General features: G+C 33.6%; 1 protein-coding gene across 3 annotated transcripts in view; it reads right to left on the minus strand.

Moving 5' to 3' along the window:
* Nucleotides 1-18,998, minus strand: part of SCAF11 (SR-related CTD associated factor 11) — a 72,317-nt gene that overhangs the window by 17,254 nt on the left and 36,065 nt on the right. For all 3 annotated transcript variants that reach the window (XM_030322397.2, XM_030322395.2, XM_030322398.2), the window contains exons 5-8: nt 12,705-12,782; nt 9,049-9,149; nt 6,900-6,961; nt 230-288 (exon numbers count right to left, since the gene is read on the minus strand). In XM_030322397.2, the coding sequence (XP_030178257.1) occupies nt 230-288; nt 6,900-6,961; nt 9,049-9,149; nt 12,705-12,782 (300 nt within the window). The remainder of the gene's footprint in view (nt 1-229; nt 289-6,899; nt 6,962-9,048; nt 9,150-12,704; nt 12,783-18,998) is intronic.

Genomic DNA, 18,998 nt, shown 5'->3' on the forward strand with positions numbered 1-18,998 from the left:
GTTATTATATAAGAAAAAGATTTTTCTTTGTTTGAACAAGCCTTATTAATTTTTTTAATGTTTATTTTATTTTTGAGAGAGAGAGAGAGAGAGAGAGAGAGAGGCAGAGAATCCCAAGCAGGCTCTGTGCTGACGTAGGGGTGGAACCCATGAACCATGAGATCATGACCTGAGCTGAAGTCAGACGCTTAAATAGACTGAGTCACCAGGTGCCCCTATTTTTACAAACCTTATTTATCTTTATTGTTGCATTTTTCTTTCCTTCCATTTCACTGTGTGTAGGGTTTCCTGTACAAAGACATAAAAAGATTCCGTTACCTTGTCTTAATTTTTATTTCAAAAGGTTGTAAACCAGTACTGATACTGGCATATACTGGCATACTGACAAGAGAAAATTAAAATATGTAGAAAAGCTAAATTTAAAATAATAGTATTTGCATTTATGTAATTTTTCCAAATGCTAATTTTATCTTGTTAAGCTGCAGGTACAAAGAAAAAGCCACAACACAAAACAACTGGTGTGAAGCATGCTCAGAGCATCAGTATGAAAATTCTAGTCAACATTTTCTGGCAGCCTACGCAAACTTAAACCATCTTGTTACAAAAAAAAAAAAAAAAAAAAAAAAAAAAATACACATACACACACAAGATGTGAAATTATTTAATATCAGTAACACACTTAATATGTTCTTTCCAGCTATAACCTAAAAACCAGGCAGTTAACTGACCTCAAGTAGGAGCTGACCAGAGAACTGGGATCATCAGCCCTTGTCAACCATAAATTATGATTTAGCTCCTGGCACCAACATCAAGTACCCTCCTTCTTCCTCAAACTTTATAATTAAAATTAAGAAGTGCAGAAGTGTTGATAAAATAGCCCTCTGTTATAGCAATGTTTATGGCTACACTGCTTATGATTTGGGTATTTCTGGTTTTACCTGTCACATCTGCAAATTTATTTCAATGGATACAAATTTCCACACTAAGAAAAATAAAGGACAATTTCTGCTAACCACAAAAATTGTGTTAACATCTTTATAGATTACGGCTTCTAGTTGTTCTTCATGAAGCCTATATTAGTAGTCATCTTTACCTATCAATACACTTGTTGTCTGCAATAAACCGCTACTGGTACTATGGTCATTGCTCTCACCTCAGAACTCTAGAAAAAGTGTACAGTGAAAATGACAATAGGTCTTTTCAATCTTCTGCCTTGCTTGCCTCACAAAGGGCCTGGTGACTTTGTTAAAAATAAATCATTCTAGTGAGGAGGCCTGTTTCCTGCTCATGTAAAGACCATATGTATTTGGGGTGTCTTCTGTCAGTCCAGTTGGTAATAGGCTACTTTCTACTTAATAGCATACTAATTTCCATTTAAGTTACTACACAACAGCTGTTTGGTTTCCTGCTATTTTTGCATCCTTCACACATTTCCCATCCAGAAGTGTTCTAACAAATGTAATTTCAACAATGGGGAAAGAGGGGTGCTGGCTGAGTTCCAGGAGCTTATTTTCTTATTCTTCAATGCATATTTAAAAGATGATAATGATTTTTTTTAATTGCATAAAGAAGCCAGGAATAAAAAAGTGTGATAGGTACCCAGCCACATTCTTAGAAGTAACTATTTCCTTCAGCTAGACACAGTTTTGCTGTATTGTAGCTATACAGCGTCTTTTACACCCTAATGGGTAGGTAAGATTTTGTTTTCATTCAGGTTTCATTCATTTACTACTTACTGAGTATATTGCGTTTACATAGCATTCCTTCACTTGCAAACCTATCTCAGGAAGCCATTAGAACGCTCTCTACAGGAAGAACTGTTTGTTTTCTGCCAATGTTAAATATGAGTATCTAGTCCAAATGGTATTTCACCTATTTCTGGGTAATTTTCAGGTAATTACTGAGCAACTCCAATAACAATCTCAAAAACATTCAATACTGGTGGATTTATCTAAATTGTGGTCTCCTAGAGACCATTTCACAAATCCACCCTACTAATCTACCTTTGGACAGCAATGATAGGCCTTTTCATTTCTTTATTTATTTTTGAGAGAGAGAGAGAGAGCAAGTGCACACGAGCAGGGGAGGGGCAGAGAGAGAGAGAGAGAGAGATAGAGAGAGAGACAGAATTCAAAGCAAGCTCCAGGCTCTGAGCTGTCAGCATAGAGCCTGACGCGGGGCTCGAACCCATGGGCCACAAGATCATGACCTGAGCCGAAGGTGGACGCTCAACCGAGTCACCCAGGCACCCCTTTTCATTTCACCCCCCAAGCACCCCTTTTCATTTTTTATCAATCAAGTAATACATGTATATACTTTAAGAAGTCATACAGCACTTCTAGGCTTAAAGAGAAATTCCCATTCCCTAAAAGCACTCATCAAATCCCTTCAGTGTTTTTTCTGATATTTGCCTCTTTATTTCTAAATAACTCTACCTTGATTTTTTTGGTTTCAGGTATTTTCTAATTTTTTTTTTTTTTTTTTTTAACCATAGCAGATAAAGGCTTTATTCTTCTACCACTTCCCTACCCACGTCCTTAGGTGCTTCCACCCACTGTTCCTTTTAATATATCAACATTTGATATAAGCAGTACTACATTATTGTAACTATATAAACATTATTCACAGCTGAACCATGAACTTAATTATTATTTTTCTTTTACAACATCTTGCTTTTCCTAAGGTTAATAACTACTTTTTTTTCTCTATATTACCTATCATTGATTTAACTAACACTACAAGTATACATTTCCTCTTAATACAAACACATAAATGCATCTACCTAGTCTGTTTCCCACTCTCTTGGAAATACTATTCCTTTTTCCTGCTCCAGTCTGAACTGGTAACTCTCTAAAAGTTGTTTAACAGATCATTCTCAACTATCTTCTATCATTCTAATAATCCCATTTATCTTTGTGCTGGGTCGGAACTCATTTTCTGAATCTCACGTTGTTCATTTATTTTCTCATTTAGTGGAGCATGCACCCCCTCCAGTAGAAATCTGAGAAAGGGTGTATGAGAATCAATTTTTGAGCTCTTACATGTTTGAGAATGTATTTATTCTACCCTAACACTTGACTGTCAGTTTAACAAGGTTTAGAATGTCCTTGGTTAGTAATTATTTTCCCCCAAATTTTCAAGGCATTGCTCTAGTGCTCCATCCGTTGTTGATAACATTCTTTTATACATGGTCTATTCTCTCTCCAGAACCTCTTAGGAAATTGTGATCTGTAGTGTTCTGGAATTTTATGAAACATGTCAGTTCTTTCCTAATTTACCAGGTGTTAGGTTAAGTCTTTATCTGGATACTCACACCCTACTATTCTGAGAAGTTTCCTTTGTTGTAACTTTTCTTGATAACTTTCTGCCTTTTGGACTTTTTCCTTTTTGAAATTTTATTATTCAGTACTGAACCTCACAGACTAATATGTTGTCTGGTTAACTTTTCATCCCAGTTTCTGAGATTTCTCAGCTTATCATCTATCCCTGAATTTTTAAAATTTATACTATATTTTTCATTTCCAAAAGTTTTCTTTCTTTAGTCTTTCCTGTTTCAATGAAGAAGTATTCCTTCTCTTATCTCTGAGCATATTAATTTTTAAGTTGTTCCCTATTTCCCAACACTTGGTTTGTTCTATCAGGTTCCTTTTATCTCTGTTTTGACCTCTGTTATATTGGAGGTTTCCCTCAAATACCTGGTGATCCTTAATTTGTGGGACACCAAAATACTGATTGAAAATGGTGAGGATCGGTGGTCAGAGCCTTTCAACTAATGGGTTTCACTGTAGGATGATCAAGCAAAGATCTGGCTTTTTCATTTGTAGACTCCCAAATATCAATATTTCAAGTCTTTTCTCTTAGGCAAGACAATAACCCAGAAGATGTCTCCTATCTCCCACTTTGGAAATACACAAGACTGCTAGTGCTTTGGGAAAAGACCATGGGTAGAGAACTAGAGGCCTTAACATTTGCCTTAATTTCCCTCTCTTTAGGGTTATTTCCTCTATCCTCATTTGTGCCAGACTTTAATCTGGTTTAATCATTCCTTCTAGAGAGTAAGCCTCCAGTCTTTGCCTGGGTGTAGACTACTCCCCCTACCCTGTTCAACCAAGAATCTGCAGGATAAAGTCCTTTAAAACATTTTTACCAATTCTGTTTTTTGGCACCACCCATATCTCTGCCTTCAAAGATAATGGAGACCTTCAGATTCAAGACAGTCTCAGGATCTGTGGTATGTGAACTGATTTCTTCTAAACTCCACTCTCCCCATGAAAAGTTTAGATTTCAGCTTTCTGCTAAGACAAATTTTTTTAAGTAAACTCCACGTACAACGTGGGGCTTGAACTCACAACTCAAGAGTTGCACGCTCTACTAACTAGGCCAGCTAGGAGCCCCATCTGCTAAGACAATTTACCATTCACCTCACACAATCACTTTCAAGACTTGTGAACATCTTTTATCTGCTGTCTCTTCTCTCCAGTTCTTTGTCTTGTGGCTTTAAATTTTTCATTCCTTTGTTCTCAATTTGGTAGGGTTTTGGGAAGGATTAGAGAATTAAACAGGTGCTATGCTTATCAATCTGGTATGCTTAGTTGGAAGCTTGTCTTTGAATTCAGCATATCCTAAAACATGTTTCATGAAATACTAATCCCAAAAGATGTTTCATGAAAACATCTTTTTCTACAATAGAAACTAGTATAAAAAAGGCTCTTAGCTTAGAGCCCAGTACTTGGCAGGAACCCAATTACAATTTGATTAATTGATTCCAAAGTTAATAAAGCCATAATTAAATGGATTTAGCATATACTTAAAGGAGTACTCCATTAAGAAATGCCTGAAAAGGGTATACTTTTTATAAACTACATCAATTATAAAATATTAGCCCAAACCAAAGATTAATGTTCATTCTAAGAACAAAGTAGATGAAAGAGTTCAAAATTAAAAAAATATGACAACTCAGTTATCTAGCATTAGTGAAGAATGAAAAGTGACATTTCCTTAACAAATCTGCCAAAAGGTAGGTTAGCTGACCTTCCTCAGTATCTTCAGTGAGGCAACACTATCTTCCTTAAATGAAGAAACTAAATTAAACAGTTTACATAATTTTCCTAGAGTCACAGATGATTTAATGGAAAAACCAGTACAAAACCCAAGAGGCCCAACTTCCAATAAAATTCTCTACGAGGCCTGCTAGACTTTTACTAATGTTATACTAATAATTTATAATCTAGATAAAAAAATTTCATAGCCTCTTATGCTCTATTCATTAGTTTGAGTAGTATATAAGATAAAGATAAATAACTTCAGGCATAAATTCACATTCCTGCTTCTAAAATTAAGCAGTCCCAGGTAAAGGGACAAGGTTTTCTCAAGTTTTTTTATAAAAAGAAATTTAAAGTACCCTTAAGACACAATGGCTCCTGTTCAGTGTAACTGGGTAAACAAATAAAGACGTATTTAATTTGTATAACTTGCCATTAACTCTACCTTCACATTAACTTAATCTCTTAGTCCTGTAAGACATTTCCTCATAATTAACTGTGTATCAGTACTTCTGTAGTACCTACTCATAAACTACAATGAAGATTTCTGACTATCCTAAATCACACAAATAATTCAGGCATCTTAAGTAGGCACAGCACTAGGTTAGAGGCCTTGGACAGTGTTAGATCTTCTGGCAGAAATAGTCTTCTCCCTAAAAATAAGTCCAGGCAGAAGATATATGCTACAGGAAATTACAACAGTCTTAAAATTAAGATTACTATAGTGAAAGCATGCCACATTATAGTGAGAAAATCTATAACATCATTTAATCTTCCTCAGCAGTAAATTTTATATCAGTTCCTAGAGTTACTGAGCAAAGACTATCCATAAAAAAAAGGATGCTAATATATAGCAATGACAGAAAAACAAAGTTTTGATATCTAAGGTTTTTAACAAAAGAAAAATGCTATCTGACCATGGAAGTCCTTGTAGTGCAATTCATGTTAATAGTAAATTCAGAGGCAGGAAATGTGAGGATCTATAAACCTGAGAGGTCATGTTAATTCCAATCAGAGAAAGTAACAACATCCAAACTTCATAAATGTATAAAAAATGAGTTGATTATCATTTAAGAACAATGAATTCATTACTTCTATCTATAAATAAAAATTCACTGTACCCTAACCTGCAAAATAAATGCTCACCACTTGTTTACAAACAGCTCAGTAAGTTGTTCTTCTGAACAGCCTCAGTACCGAGGAGGAGTCACAAAGCACTACCATACCATTTTTCTCAGGCCCTATTGCAAAGCTTTCCTGTATGAGAGAACCATGTACTACACAAGAACAAAAGACAGTAACATTTAACTGCTCCTGTAGATAAATATGTAAGAGGTGCTTTGTTTCCCAACAAAGTTTCAAATTAGAAGTGTAGCTAGAGGCCAAACCACAACTTCTGGAAACTGTGAACTACTCACTGTCACAGACCTCCCAGCAACTGTAAGGCTGCTACTTACAGTTTCTGGCCAGCAAGGTATTTTATCTCATCTCCCCTAAGGACTTCTGCACTAATGACTGGGGTAAGACCATGTGCACGCTGCTAACCACCCACTAATTAGAAGACACACTTCTCTTCCTTTTCTAACACAAACACACATACACATGCGTATACACATGTACTCAATCACAATCTCTTCCCTCCCTCCAAGCAGAGCACAAAAAGGGTTGGAACAGAGAACAGCAAAAACCACTCCAGGAAGAAAACGGTTTACATAGGACTGACACAATGTACAGAGCTCAGTGGATTCTAGGGATGACTATTTTCCAAACCAAGAGTAAGAACTTTAACACAAATAGTAAAGTAAGAAACAAAAAAAGGTAGGAAATACAAATAAAAAAAAAAAAAAAGTCACTTACTGTGTGTTATCTTCAAATCATAAAGTTTTGCACATAATAGATCTTCTTTTATGACTTTTTTCCTGCAAACATCAATAAAGAGGCGAAATAACTAAAAGAAAATTGTCACTCTGCTCATTTATTTACAATTCACCGTCAACCAAAATGAAATTATGCACGAGGTTTTAAATTCTTGCAAAGAAAGCATGACTAGCAGCCACTCCCACTCCTATGACTTACAATGGAGGTTCATTACCAAGAAACAAAAAACCATCGCAATCTCTTCCCCTGGAACTAATAGAAGTATCGGGAAAGGGGGAGGGGGGGTGTCAGGGTTTTTTACTGCTTTAGAAGGGAGAGGCAACAATGAATGGATATCTAAGTGCTGTAAAGACTAGGTTACATGCAGGAAATATAAGACTGAATGAGATGCTAAAAACATCCACAGAGTCCAAAATGAATGTACTATATTCAACAGTTGATAGACTTTCCACCTTGGGAGGAATCATGAAGGGGATGACTTGGTGGATAAAAGCAAATTATTATTTCTGTATACCATCCCACTACCACAAATCCCTGAGAAAAAGCAGTCAAACATACGGACTACCTCAGCTGTGTTAGACCCACGATATGACTCTGTTACAGGATGTACAGTGATGACCACTATACTCTCAGGTAGGATAATTCAGAGAAAGCACAAAAATGCATGTCCGTGACAGTCATAGCTAGTGATAATGTATCAAGAATGAAGCTGCAGAAGTTCTTCAGTGTGCCTGAGGAAAGTGTGCTACTATCTTCTATTTAAAAATAAATGCAAAACTCAAAAACTGACTCATACAGTTAAAAGAAAATCTTAATAAAATTTCTGTAATGCAGTTACTAACTTGGATTTATGGTTGGGCTCTCGGAATGGGTGTCCCATAAATCCCTTAAAATCATATACAAACGTAGGTTTTATGACATGTTTTTCTGGTAGAAGGTGTCTACAGCCTTCTTTAGATTCTCAAAGAAGTCCATAACTTCCAAAAAGAGCTGAAGAGTTGCAGGATTATAAATTGTGGTATGATTTAATAAACCTTAAGAATTACTGTCAACTGTTTTAGTAACTAAATATACTCTGTTAAGAAATTAATATTCTGATTAAATGTACTAATGAATCAGATTTAGTTAGGTATTTTACAATATATATTTCTTAAGAATACAATTTTGGACAGCTCTGAATATATGTCAGATCAAAATGGGCTTAAATTTTAAATGTATTAGAACAATATAAGTATTAATAATAAATTAATTTCCAGTATACTATTAACTCAATTTACTTCAAAAAATATGTTAAATACCTATTAAACTCAAGTACTAATAAGCACTATATTTCTAGGCAATTATGTTTTAAAAACAGTACTTAAAGAAATAAATCCAAACATGTTAAAACATTTTTTAAAACACAAATGGTTGTTATGGTAGGCACCAAGTGCCTGCTACACTTGCTACAATACAAAGAAGTAAAATCAAAAAGATAATAAGCAGCTTCAATTGTAACTGTCTCATGAAGAATATGTGCTATATTATTAGTTACTTCCTACTTTTTGTCCATAAATACTAGAGCAGTGCTACTCAAAATGTGCGGTCAGTGCAACAGTGCTTCTTCATTCCTGGTTTGTCATATACAAAAAATGAGTAAGCTTTAACTTACACTGCTATAACATTTTTATTTCACAAAAATATCTGAACAGATTACAGAAAAAAACTAAAACAAAACAATTCATCAAAGATACAATTCAAATTCTACTCTCAAGATTTCAACTAGTCTTTTTTAAAATTACCAAGTATGTGCTTTAAAAGAATTAAATACATTTAAACTCCACATTGTTAAAAAAAAAAATAATAAAGCACTTTTTTTTTCTTAATTTTATTTATTTTTTTTTAGAGAGACAGAAAGTGCAAGTGGGGGAGAGGGACAGAGGGAGAGGGAGAGAGAGAGATCTCAAGGAGGCTCCATACTCAGCACAGAGCCCGACGAGGGGCTCAATCCCATGATCCTGGGATCATGAGCCGAAATCAAGAGTGGAACGCTCAACCAAATGAGCCACCCAGGCGCCCCAGCACTTTTCTTATTAGCTATCTTATGGTTCTACACATTTGGACTCCACTTCTACAGTTCATCACTAACCTCATACAGCTTTTAGAATTTTCACGATAGAAGAGCGGTTTCTTAAAAGAGCTTTCATTTTTCTTGTCTTTTGTTTCTCTCAACTGTCTTTTTACTTGAACCTAGAAGAAAAGCAAAATCATGTATTTAGAGTTGATAATCCAGCATCACAAATGATCACATACCAATTCTCCTTTGAAAGGATAAAAAAATTAAAGAAACAAAAATTGTCTGAATGAAAAGGTAGCCCAAACACACATGCTTATTCATTCACAAGCATGCTAAACCATAAGGCTAGTAGTAAGTGTGCTAAGCTCTGGGGAAACAAAATAGTGAGAGGCATGTAAACAGATAAAGTGCTCATGAGCGCAGATCTATTTATACATGTAGGACTAAGAAATTAACTCTATTTGAGGATAACAGAGAAGACTTAAATGAGTAGGTAATTTATGAGTTGGTCTTAACAAGTAGGAATTTATCTAAGGAAAAAATATTCTGAATGGAAGAACAGTGAGAAGCCAATACAGACAGGGAAGAAAATATCAGCAGGATATAAAGTTGATGTAATATATTAGGACCACACTGTAAAGACCCTCAAATAAGAAAACAATTCCATGGGAACCAGGAAATAAATGGAGTTATTAAAGCAAGTGAATAAGATGATCAAACTTGATTTTTAGGATAAGCTTTGCCAGTGATGTGGAGAATGAACCAGTTAAGGAGAGACAATAAAGGCCAGGAAACCAGAAGAAAGTTCTTATAATTGTGTAGATCTATACTGTCTGAGACAATAGTTGTTAGCTGCATGTGGCTACTGAGCCCTGAAATGTGGCTTGTTTGAAATGAAATTGTACCTTAAGTGTAAAATATACACTGGATTTCAAAGACATAGAACAACAACAAAAATAGGTAAAAATCTCAATAATAATCCTTTGAAAATACTATATGTACTCATACTACATATGTTAAATAAACTATATCGTAAAATTATTTTTTACCTGTTATCTTTTTACTCTTTTAAATTAAAGTGGCTACTAAAAATTTTACAGAGTGGCTTGTAGTATATTTCTATTGGCAGAACCAGTATGGATGACAGCATAAGAGCCTACAAAGAAGTAACAAAAGAGGAATGAAGAAGAAACAAATTTAAGATAGTACACAGGAGGACTAGGCAAAGATGATGGAGAGAGAAAAAAAATGGAAAACTCCCAGATGAATTCTGGATTCTAAATAGGGATGACCACAAGTAGTTAAAAACATAAATCTGGTTCTAAGGAAAGAGGTCTCGGTTAGTGATAGAATTTTAGAAGCCATACAACATAGGTAAGAGTTTAAAGCTACTGGAGTACTCGAGAAGACTTAAAAAGTATCCCTAGAAAATTGAAAGGCATTTAAAATTTAAGAAATTATTTCTAAAAAGGCAGAGAGATAGGAAAGAAGATTGTGAAAGGTCAGATAAGTAAAACAAGCAAGCATACATACAAACATTCATAAAAGGATATCCTATAATAGACCAAGGAAAATAAAGGGCAGTCAAGAGCACCACATGCAGAAAACAAAAAATTATTCTGAACCTTAGTGAGGATAGCTTTAGGAAAATAAAACAATAGGGGTGAATGTTCAATGGGAGTTGAAAAGCAATTGTGAAGAGGGAGCCAAGTACAGATATCTCCTTCAAGTTTAGTTGGAAAGGGATAAAGATAATAAAGTGAAGATTCAGAAGTAAAGGTCAAAGGAAAATATTTAAGAGTATGTAGGTAATATCATGTCATAAGAAATATTTTTTAAGTCTAACCAAATTAGGCTAACACTACACCAAACTTTTAATTTAAGTAAAATATAAACCATATTAAATAAAACATAAACTTCTATTCTGAGCAACAAAACAGTATTTCACATGAAGCAACAAAACAAAATTTTATAGGAAAATATCTTTGGAAGTCAGTTCATGACAATACATATTCAGCAACATAATATACATAGTCTGGAAAAATAGAGAATCTGTCTTTCAGAGAAGCCATGCTTTAAATTTGATCATAATATTACACATTTATACAGTGTTGTATCTTTTCTCTAAGACATACTAATTTATATAAATTAATTTAATAGAATTAAATAGTATTACAACAAGCAAAATCATTTTTTACATATGTTTTATTTGAATTGCAGTCTCATTTGTTCCTTATGTCAATGAGACACATCTGGTAAGAATATATCAAAACAAATTATAAATATCTATATTTATATGCTTAAATAGCTGTATGTTGCTTCCAAGCTATTATGGACTTATAGTGCTATTTGAGAACAGTTTTTTCCCCCATCAACAACATCACATTTATATATAGTAAGAATTCTTCTTCTTCTCCTCCTCCTCCTTCTTCTCCTCCTCCTCCTCCTTCTTCTTCTTCTTTTTTTTTTTTTTTTTAAACTGTACCCACAACGTGGGGCCTGAACTCACAACCCAGAGATGGAGTCGCATGCTGTACTGACTGAACCAGCCAGATACTCCCAAGAATTCTTAATTCTTAAAGTAATTTCAGCTATACACCATTCCTGACTTGTTACTGATACCTCAAGAAATCTTTTTCTCATACAGTTTACTCACTCTCCTTTTCTTTTCACCTTTTACTCACTGACTCAGGAATATGTTCCTATTTCTTTTTACTTCTTTTATTTGTAAGCCAAAAATAAATCTAAATACAAATCATAATCATGGTTCATAATCATAAATAACATCAACAAGGTATGTATAAGTGAATTTCATGAAAGTGATTAGGATTAAGCATTACAATAAAATTGTACTTCATAAAAGAATAAAGTCAGCTGCCCATGCCAACCTGGAAACTATGAGAAGTCTCTCAGGATCCCTACAAACCCCCTTATCCTTCTCTAATCACTCACTTTCCTTCAAGCAGCAGCATTTAAAAATTTTTTTTTTTTTTTTCAACGTTTATTTATTTTTGGGACAGAGGGAGACAGGGCATGAACGGGGGAGGGGCAGAGAGAGAGGGAGACACAGAATCGGAAACAGGCTCCAGGCTCTGAGCCATCAGCCCAGAGCCTGACGCGGGGCTCGAACTCACGGACCGCGAGATCGTGACCTGGCTGAAGTCGGACGCTTAACCGACTGCGCCACCCAGGCGCCCCAGGCAGCAGCATTTAAAAGCAAAGACACCATTTTATTTTTAGTTTTATTGGCTTACTCTTCCAAACATTGTGATGTTTTTCATGAAAAAACAATTTGTGGGTATTTTGAATTTAAGTTTTTGTGTGCTTGGTTTTTGAATCTAATATTCCATTTCAAACCTTTTCAATGAAAAAAGTATTCAAAGCACAATCCAATTAATCAGTAAATGTTTCTGACATACAAAAGTCCTTAAATATCTTGCAATTAACACTAAATGTGAAACTTCTTTTAAACCATCTAAAATTGTGGAAAATCATAAGTGGACCACCATGGATTTGACCTCTTTAAGGAGGACAAAGAAAAAAAAAGGTTCAGAATTTTTGTCCTTGTAGTAAAGCCTAGGCTTTACATGCTGAAGAGAAATAATAATCACAGATTAAACCTAAAGTTGAACAATTCATAAATATACTCAAACTGAAAATCTATTAAAGCAAAATCATCTCAACTAAGTTTATACGGTTCATGTTGCAAAGTAAAATATAAGCTTTACCTTAACACAACCTTCCAATGCACTCAATTTAAACACTGCTTGAAATGGTTTTCGATCAACAGGACATGAAGCCAGTATCTGAAAAATGATTAACAAATTATAACTTTATAAACATTTCTTAGATCAACATTAAACTATAACACATTAAGTTTTCCACTAGAATAAAGGAAATAGAAAAATAATTTTTTCTTCTTTCAAAGATAAAGATAAAATACTTTCCATTTGTATCATGTCACAGAGTAATAAATACCTTAAACTTGTTCAATTCATTCAAATGTTTACTGTGCTCCTACCCTACGCTAGGTTAAGTGCAATACAAAGATCAACAAGAGAGATAAAATCTCTGTTATCAAGATAATACCTACAAAGACCTGCTTGCCCAGTTGAGAACTACTGGCAATTTGAAAGGAGAACTAGACTGAAATCAACAGCTCTGCAATCTAAAGAAAATACTTGGGCAATTCTAAGTCAGAGGTAGAAGGAATGCCTTGGGCAGGTCCCTTACAGATTTTAATTTTTTATGACTTAATTAATTTCTCTCCAAATCAATTATTTTGAATAGACAGTTGCACCAGCAAGTCATTCCTTATACTATCCTTTAGGAGATATCCAATGCATATATACATATATGGTGTACCTTTTTAATATACAGCTAAACTGAATTTTGTTTTTCTCTTAATTATGTACCTTACATTGGTTTATATTACTATTTCTGAGTGGCCCCATTCTTAATAGCACGATATGCTGTAACAGTTTCAATTTACATTTCCTTTTTTATAAGTAAGATTGAGCATATTTTCCTATTTTTAAGGGCTTTTCAAAATTCCTTTTCTTTAAATTGTTTATTCACGCCCTTTGCCTAACCTTGTTATTAGGTTGCTGGTCTTTTTCAAATAGAAATGTAGGCATTCTTTATAGATTAAGGAAAGTTGTCTTTTGATCACTCTGATTCTAAATGAACTTTATTTTGATAAAAATACTATTTTCCTGTACTTTCAAAATTAATGTGTATCAACTATTAAGTGTTTCTCTGTTAATACTATTTAAATATTTGTATAGGTTTATATTATTTAAATAATTTAAGGGCCATCTGGCTGGCTCAGTCAGTAGAACATGCAACTTTTGATCTCAGGCTCATAAGTTTGAGCCCCACGTTGGGTGTAAAGATTACCTTAAATATAAAAAAAAAAATCTTATTTAAATAATTTAAAATGGAGTATATTGTCCACTAGGGCAGGAGGGAAGATTCTCTACAATATGAAAATACCAAAAGGTGACATTAATACACATGATTACAAAAGTAAAACAGGATTTTAACAATGTAATTAGCAATACTCTAAAAGACCACAAGACTGGGGCGCCTGGGTGGCGCAGTCGGTTAAGCGTCCGACTTCAGCCAGGTCACGATCTCGCGGTCCGTGAGTTCGAGCCCCGCGTCGGGCTCTGGGCTGATGGCTCAGAGCCTGGAGCCTATTTCCGATTCTGTGTCTCCCTCTCTCTCTGCCCCTCCCCCGTTCATGCTCTGTCTCTCTCTGTCCCAAAAATAAATAAACGTTGAAAAAAAAAAAATTATAAAAGACCACAAGATAGTAATGGAATTTTAACAAATTATCTTATGTTCCCTAGTGAAAAATGCTGTGATTTTTGCCTTTCTGGACCTTGGAAGATATCAAGATATGCTTATACAAGTTCAGATAGATCAGACAAATGTCGCCTCTAGTCATAGAATACATTTTCACAAAGTCTGTGAATCACTTTGAGAGCAGCCAAAATATAAATTGAGTTACTTTACTACTGTGCTAAAAAGTAATTTTTATTTTCCTGTTAAGTAAGTAGGCCTTGAAAAAATGCTTTACCACATCTTATTAGGAAATGTGACCTTACTAAATTAAATCGGTTCAGACTGGTAGAAGCCAGCTCAGCTTAGTTCCAAGTACCATGGATTTAGGATGCTATTACTTTCCCTACAGAAAACAACCATAAGAAGCTTTGCAACAAGTAGTGACATAAAGCTGTCCATATCTTTTTTAAAACTGCACTGCAAATAGCAATTCTAGTTCAAAGAATTTGACAATGTGAATGTTTACATTAGCATTTACTATATGAAATTTCTTAAACTAGAATTTGTATTAATATATTTATAATTAAAAAGAATATTTAAAAGTAAAACCTTTCACATACTTCTTATAAATAACCAAAGTTTCAGAGTATACTTATTTCTATTTCAAAGGTAAATTTAGATAAACATTCATAAAAAGATAAAACAATGCTTCCTTCATGTTTTTTTGCTTCCTTCAATGTTAAAAAAAAAAAAAAAACTATTAAGAAAGATGTACAGAAGCTCTGGATTGCTGTCTACTTTCAAATCTTGCCCTAATGTATAACCTTAAGCAAGTTACACAGACTCTATGTATCTCGGTTACCTCATTTGTGAAAATGGGGATAACAGAACTTATCTCTGAAGTTCTTAAGGGAATCAACGGAATTAGTTTAGAAGTGTATGGCATACATTAAGCATTGGGTAAAGTCTTCTAAATATCAACTAACTTCACTGAACAACAACAACAACAGACTGGTTTATTAACAAAAATGATAATACAATATGATGTATTATTATACATGCATGTGAGAGACAGGAGTTCTTAATGATTTTCTGTTGGGTTTGCAAAGTTCATGGCATACATGGAAATTAATATGTTTCATTTTACTATATCTATTTCAATTTGTAACACTAAGATCTAAAGAAAGCCACTGTGTTCAAGAAATTTACTCTATATCAGATGCACCCAATCGTTCAAAAACTCTGAAATTGCATAACCTTATTTTCTTATTAAATTTTCTCGGATGACATCAGTTAAGTGGCACTCTTGCCTTTAGTGTTCAAACTAACAGTTTCAACCTGAGCCATTCCATTTTGATCTGTTTCAAATAATGGGGTTCTGAGTAAGATTTTGTTTTTGTTCTTTTTTCCTTAAGCATAACTGCCACAGATTTGTTTCAGGTTTCATCTGAAGAAAGGGTTCTACTGCTATTACAAAACAGAAAAAAGTAGTTGGAAAACCACTGATATATATTATCACAATCTGTATATACTTAAAGTTTCTAAATCTAGTTGCTACTAGAAAACAAGTAAATAGGTTTTCTTTGGCTCAGGCTTGGCCATCAGAAAAGATGCTGAAAACCAAGTTATCCTCCTCAGTTAAGGAAAGCACATGTCAGAAAACAAGCTACCTATAGTAGACACAGTACATTTGCAATGGCTGTTGAGAAATGATGGTATACCTTTCTGACCTTAGAAGAGTTTAACAAAACATTTCAGAGGGGAAACAGAAAAGAAATTCAGTTATCCTCAAGTCTTCATTGAATACTTCAATAAATTAAGAGTAAAGAATGAAAAAGAAATCAAAACATATTTTTAAAAATTAAGAGGATCTTTAATTTTTTTGTTAATGTATACTATAATAAAAGTACAAGGCTACCTTAACATGGCAAAGTTCAAAGACACCATCAATGACAGGTATTAATAAAATTACACATTAATTTTTGTAAATTTTTGTTAATTTTTGTAAATAAAATTTACAAACAGGTTTTTAAAAATGGTTTATACTGTCTTACTTTTAAGGCAGCCCCAAGGGTATTTCACGCTTATAACCCAGCAGATATCCATTCAGAAAATGTCAGATATTTTACTTAGTTTTCATAGTTTGTTACTAACATAACTAATTTTGTTTTTAAGTTGTAGGTTTTTAAAAATACACATTTAAAGTAGAAAATTTTGAATATACTTAATTGTGCTTAAAAAATGTGATTTTAGCTTTGAAGAAAATTATCCCAAATTTTGTTTTCCTTACATACAACCAAAATAAAAACCCCATGATTGTTCACCATTTTTATTCCTTATATACAATAAAAATTAGTCTTCAATTAATCACCTATTTAAACCAATATGACTCTCATTTCAATACTTTGTAAGTATCTAATTTAGTTTCATAAAGTAATTCAATCACCATTCAATTTTGTGATACAGCTACAAAATTAATAGAATATGATCACTGCTTTACACCATAATGTGTATTAAAAAACAGAGCATACATTTTATTGTGAATGCTCTGTACTAAGGCTGTATCAGTTAAGTAGGCAATTTTGCTAGGAAAAAAAATCTTCCTAATGATTTCAGTAAAACATACCCTAGTATTCTGAAGCGTTGTAAATTCCCAGCTCAGACAAACCCATATTTAAATGTAAGAACAGGAAACCTTCCTTATTTGGAATTCAGGATTCTTGATTTCTAATATTTCTTGCTTCCTGTTGCTGCTCTATCCTCAATCACAAAGGCTGCCTACAGATAGCCCCTCCTAGAGAGAGAGAAGCAAGTGTTAAAGATAAGTGCTTAAAGACTAAATCTCAGTACCTATGCTTATTAAGTAGGTTTGTCTGTTCATGGGAATCTCTAGAAAATCTATCTTTCCTTCTAACAAATAGAGCATGTTATATAAAACTACAGTTCAAAAGCAAATAAAGATGATTTAGGAATGCATAACATTAGAAGCTTATTTTAAATCTGTTTACAAGAACTTATTTTTCTTGTTGATGGTGCCAATATACCTAGCCTGGACCTCCAAAGAAAGTGCTCACCTGTAGTCAGACTACATGTTCCCTATCACACAATTAACCACTTCTTTCAATACATCCTTGTCAATCCATAATTAGTAAAACTGTAGGTTTTTTTTTAACAACTCTCAGGAATGTATTCCTAAAGGACAAATGACTGTCGGTGACAAAATTAACACCAAGAAAGCATTTGATCTAACTACTCAAAAGGAACCCCTTCACAAGACACAACAGTTGGGTAAGAATAACTTTTAATTCTTCTTTTTACATGTAATAGTTAATACTTTCTTTTTCTAGAAAAATAAAACAGAAAATTCCATAAACTACCCGTATAAATCATTTTCAAATTCTAACATTTAAAGCTAGGCTATACAAAAATACACATTAATTTACCCAACTGGTAAAAACAGTATTAAATGAAAATGTATTACATTTATGCTTTAGATAATGAGTGTTCACTTTAGATAATGAGTGTTCACATTAAAAAATGTGTTCAAATATAAAAAATAGTCTTTGCTCTATCAAAGGTTTTTACCAAAGGATTAATCCACAAGGTGAAAACCATAGGGGATTTGGAATAATTAGTCACAAATCCAAGTTCTGGAGGGCTCAGAACTAGCAACCTCTCTTATCCACTTTAAGTATGAAGGTAGACAGTCCTGAATCACCAATTGCACGAGTTGTAAGAATTGAATGAAATAATGTATTTGACAATGCTTTACAAATTTTAAAAGATAAGGACTAACAGTATTCTTCCACAGATGTTTAAATTCTTGTTCACAGAGAACTACATAACATAGGTTTAGGAATAGAGAAAAATTAAAATTCCAGGAGAAACTGAAGAAATCCAGACAATTAAAGCTTTGCTGATTATGTTATTTAAAAGTATTCTAATTACCACAATGTGTAAATTTCTCCTCACTGCATAAAAGAACATCTGTATATAAAACACATCAGTAGTCAGGATATAAGTCAACTAACTGTTCATATTCTGATTTTTTGGTATGTATTATTAATTCAAAAATATAGTCCTCACCCGACTGCACTGAATACTGTCGTCTGACTTCTTCAAGAACTGTACTCATTGCAGTAAGACTCTCTTCATTTCTAGCCTCACAAAAGAAAACATACCTTTGCCAGTTGTCCAATTTTGGCTTCATTAACCTTACTTTCTCAAACTGAAGCTGTCAGCATTTGATATGAAATGCAGGACTGGGATAAATAAGTTGAACAAGGATAATTTGCTTATAGCAGGAAAGTTAATCACATTAAAAAAATATTTACAAGATAAGGGAAATATTTTATATTACTTTACAGATAAAAAAAAAAACCCAGTGGGTAATCAGAACCTCCTAATCACATATATTGTGTGTCCCTTTGAACAGGATAATAATAACTCTTAAATACTTCAAACATGAAATGCTTCCAAGGCCTTAAACTTTAACTGTTTTAGGGCCAAAAATTTTAACTTCTCGGCAATCCACCAAATAATAAATCCTATTGTCTCAACCAGTGTGTGTGTGGAAAAGGTATCTTACTGTCTATAGAAAATCACAGTTATGATCAGCTGTCACTACTACAGTCGTGTGTAGACTTCTTCTCTAGCCTTCACCTTTCTAATTATCTACTTTAAAATGTGCAAACTCAGAGGATCAAGGTTAAACTTATGCAAAGTAAAAACTG

This window comes from Lynx canadensis, chromosome B4 (genome assembly GCF_007474595.2).
Source record: "Lynx canadensis isolate LIC74 chromosome B4, mLynCan4.pri.v2, whole genome shotgun sequence".
NCBI classification, from domain to species: Eukaryota; Metazoa; Chordata; class Mammalia; order Carnivora; family Felidae; genus Lynx; species Lynx canadensis.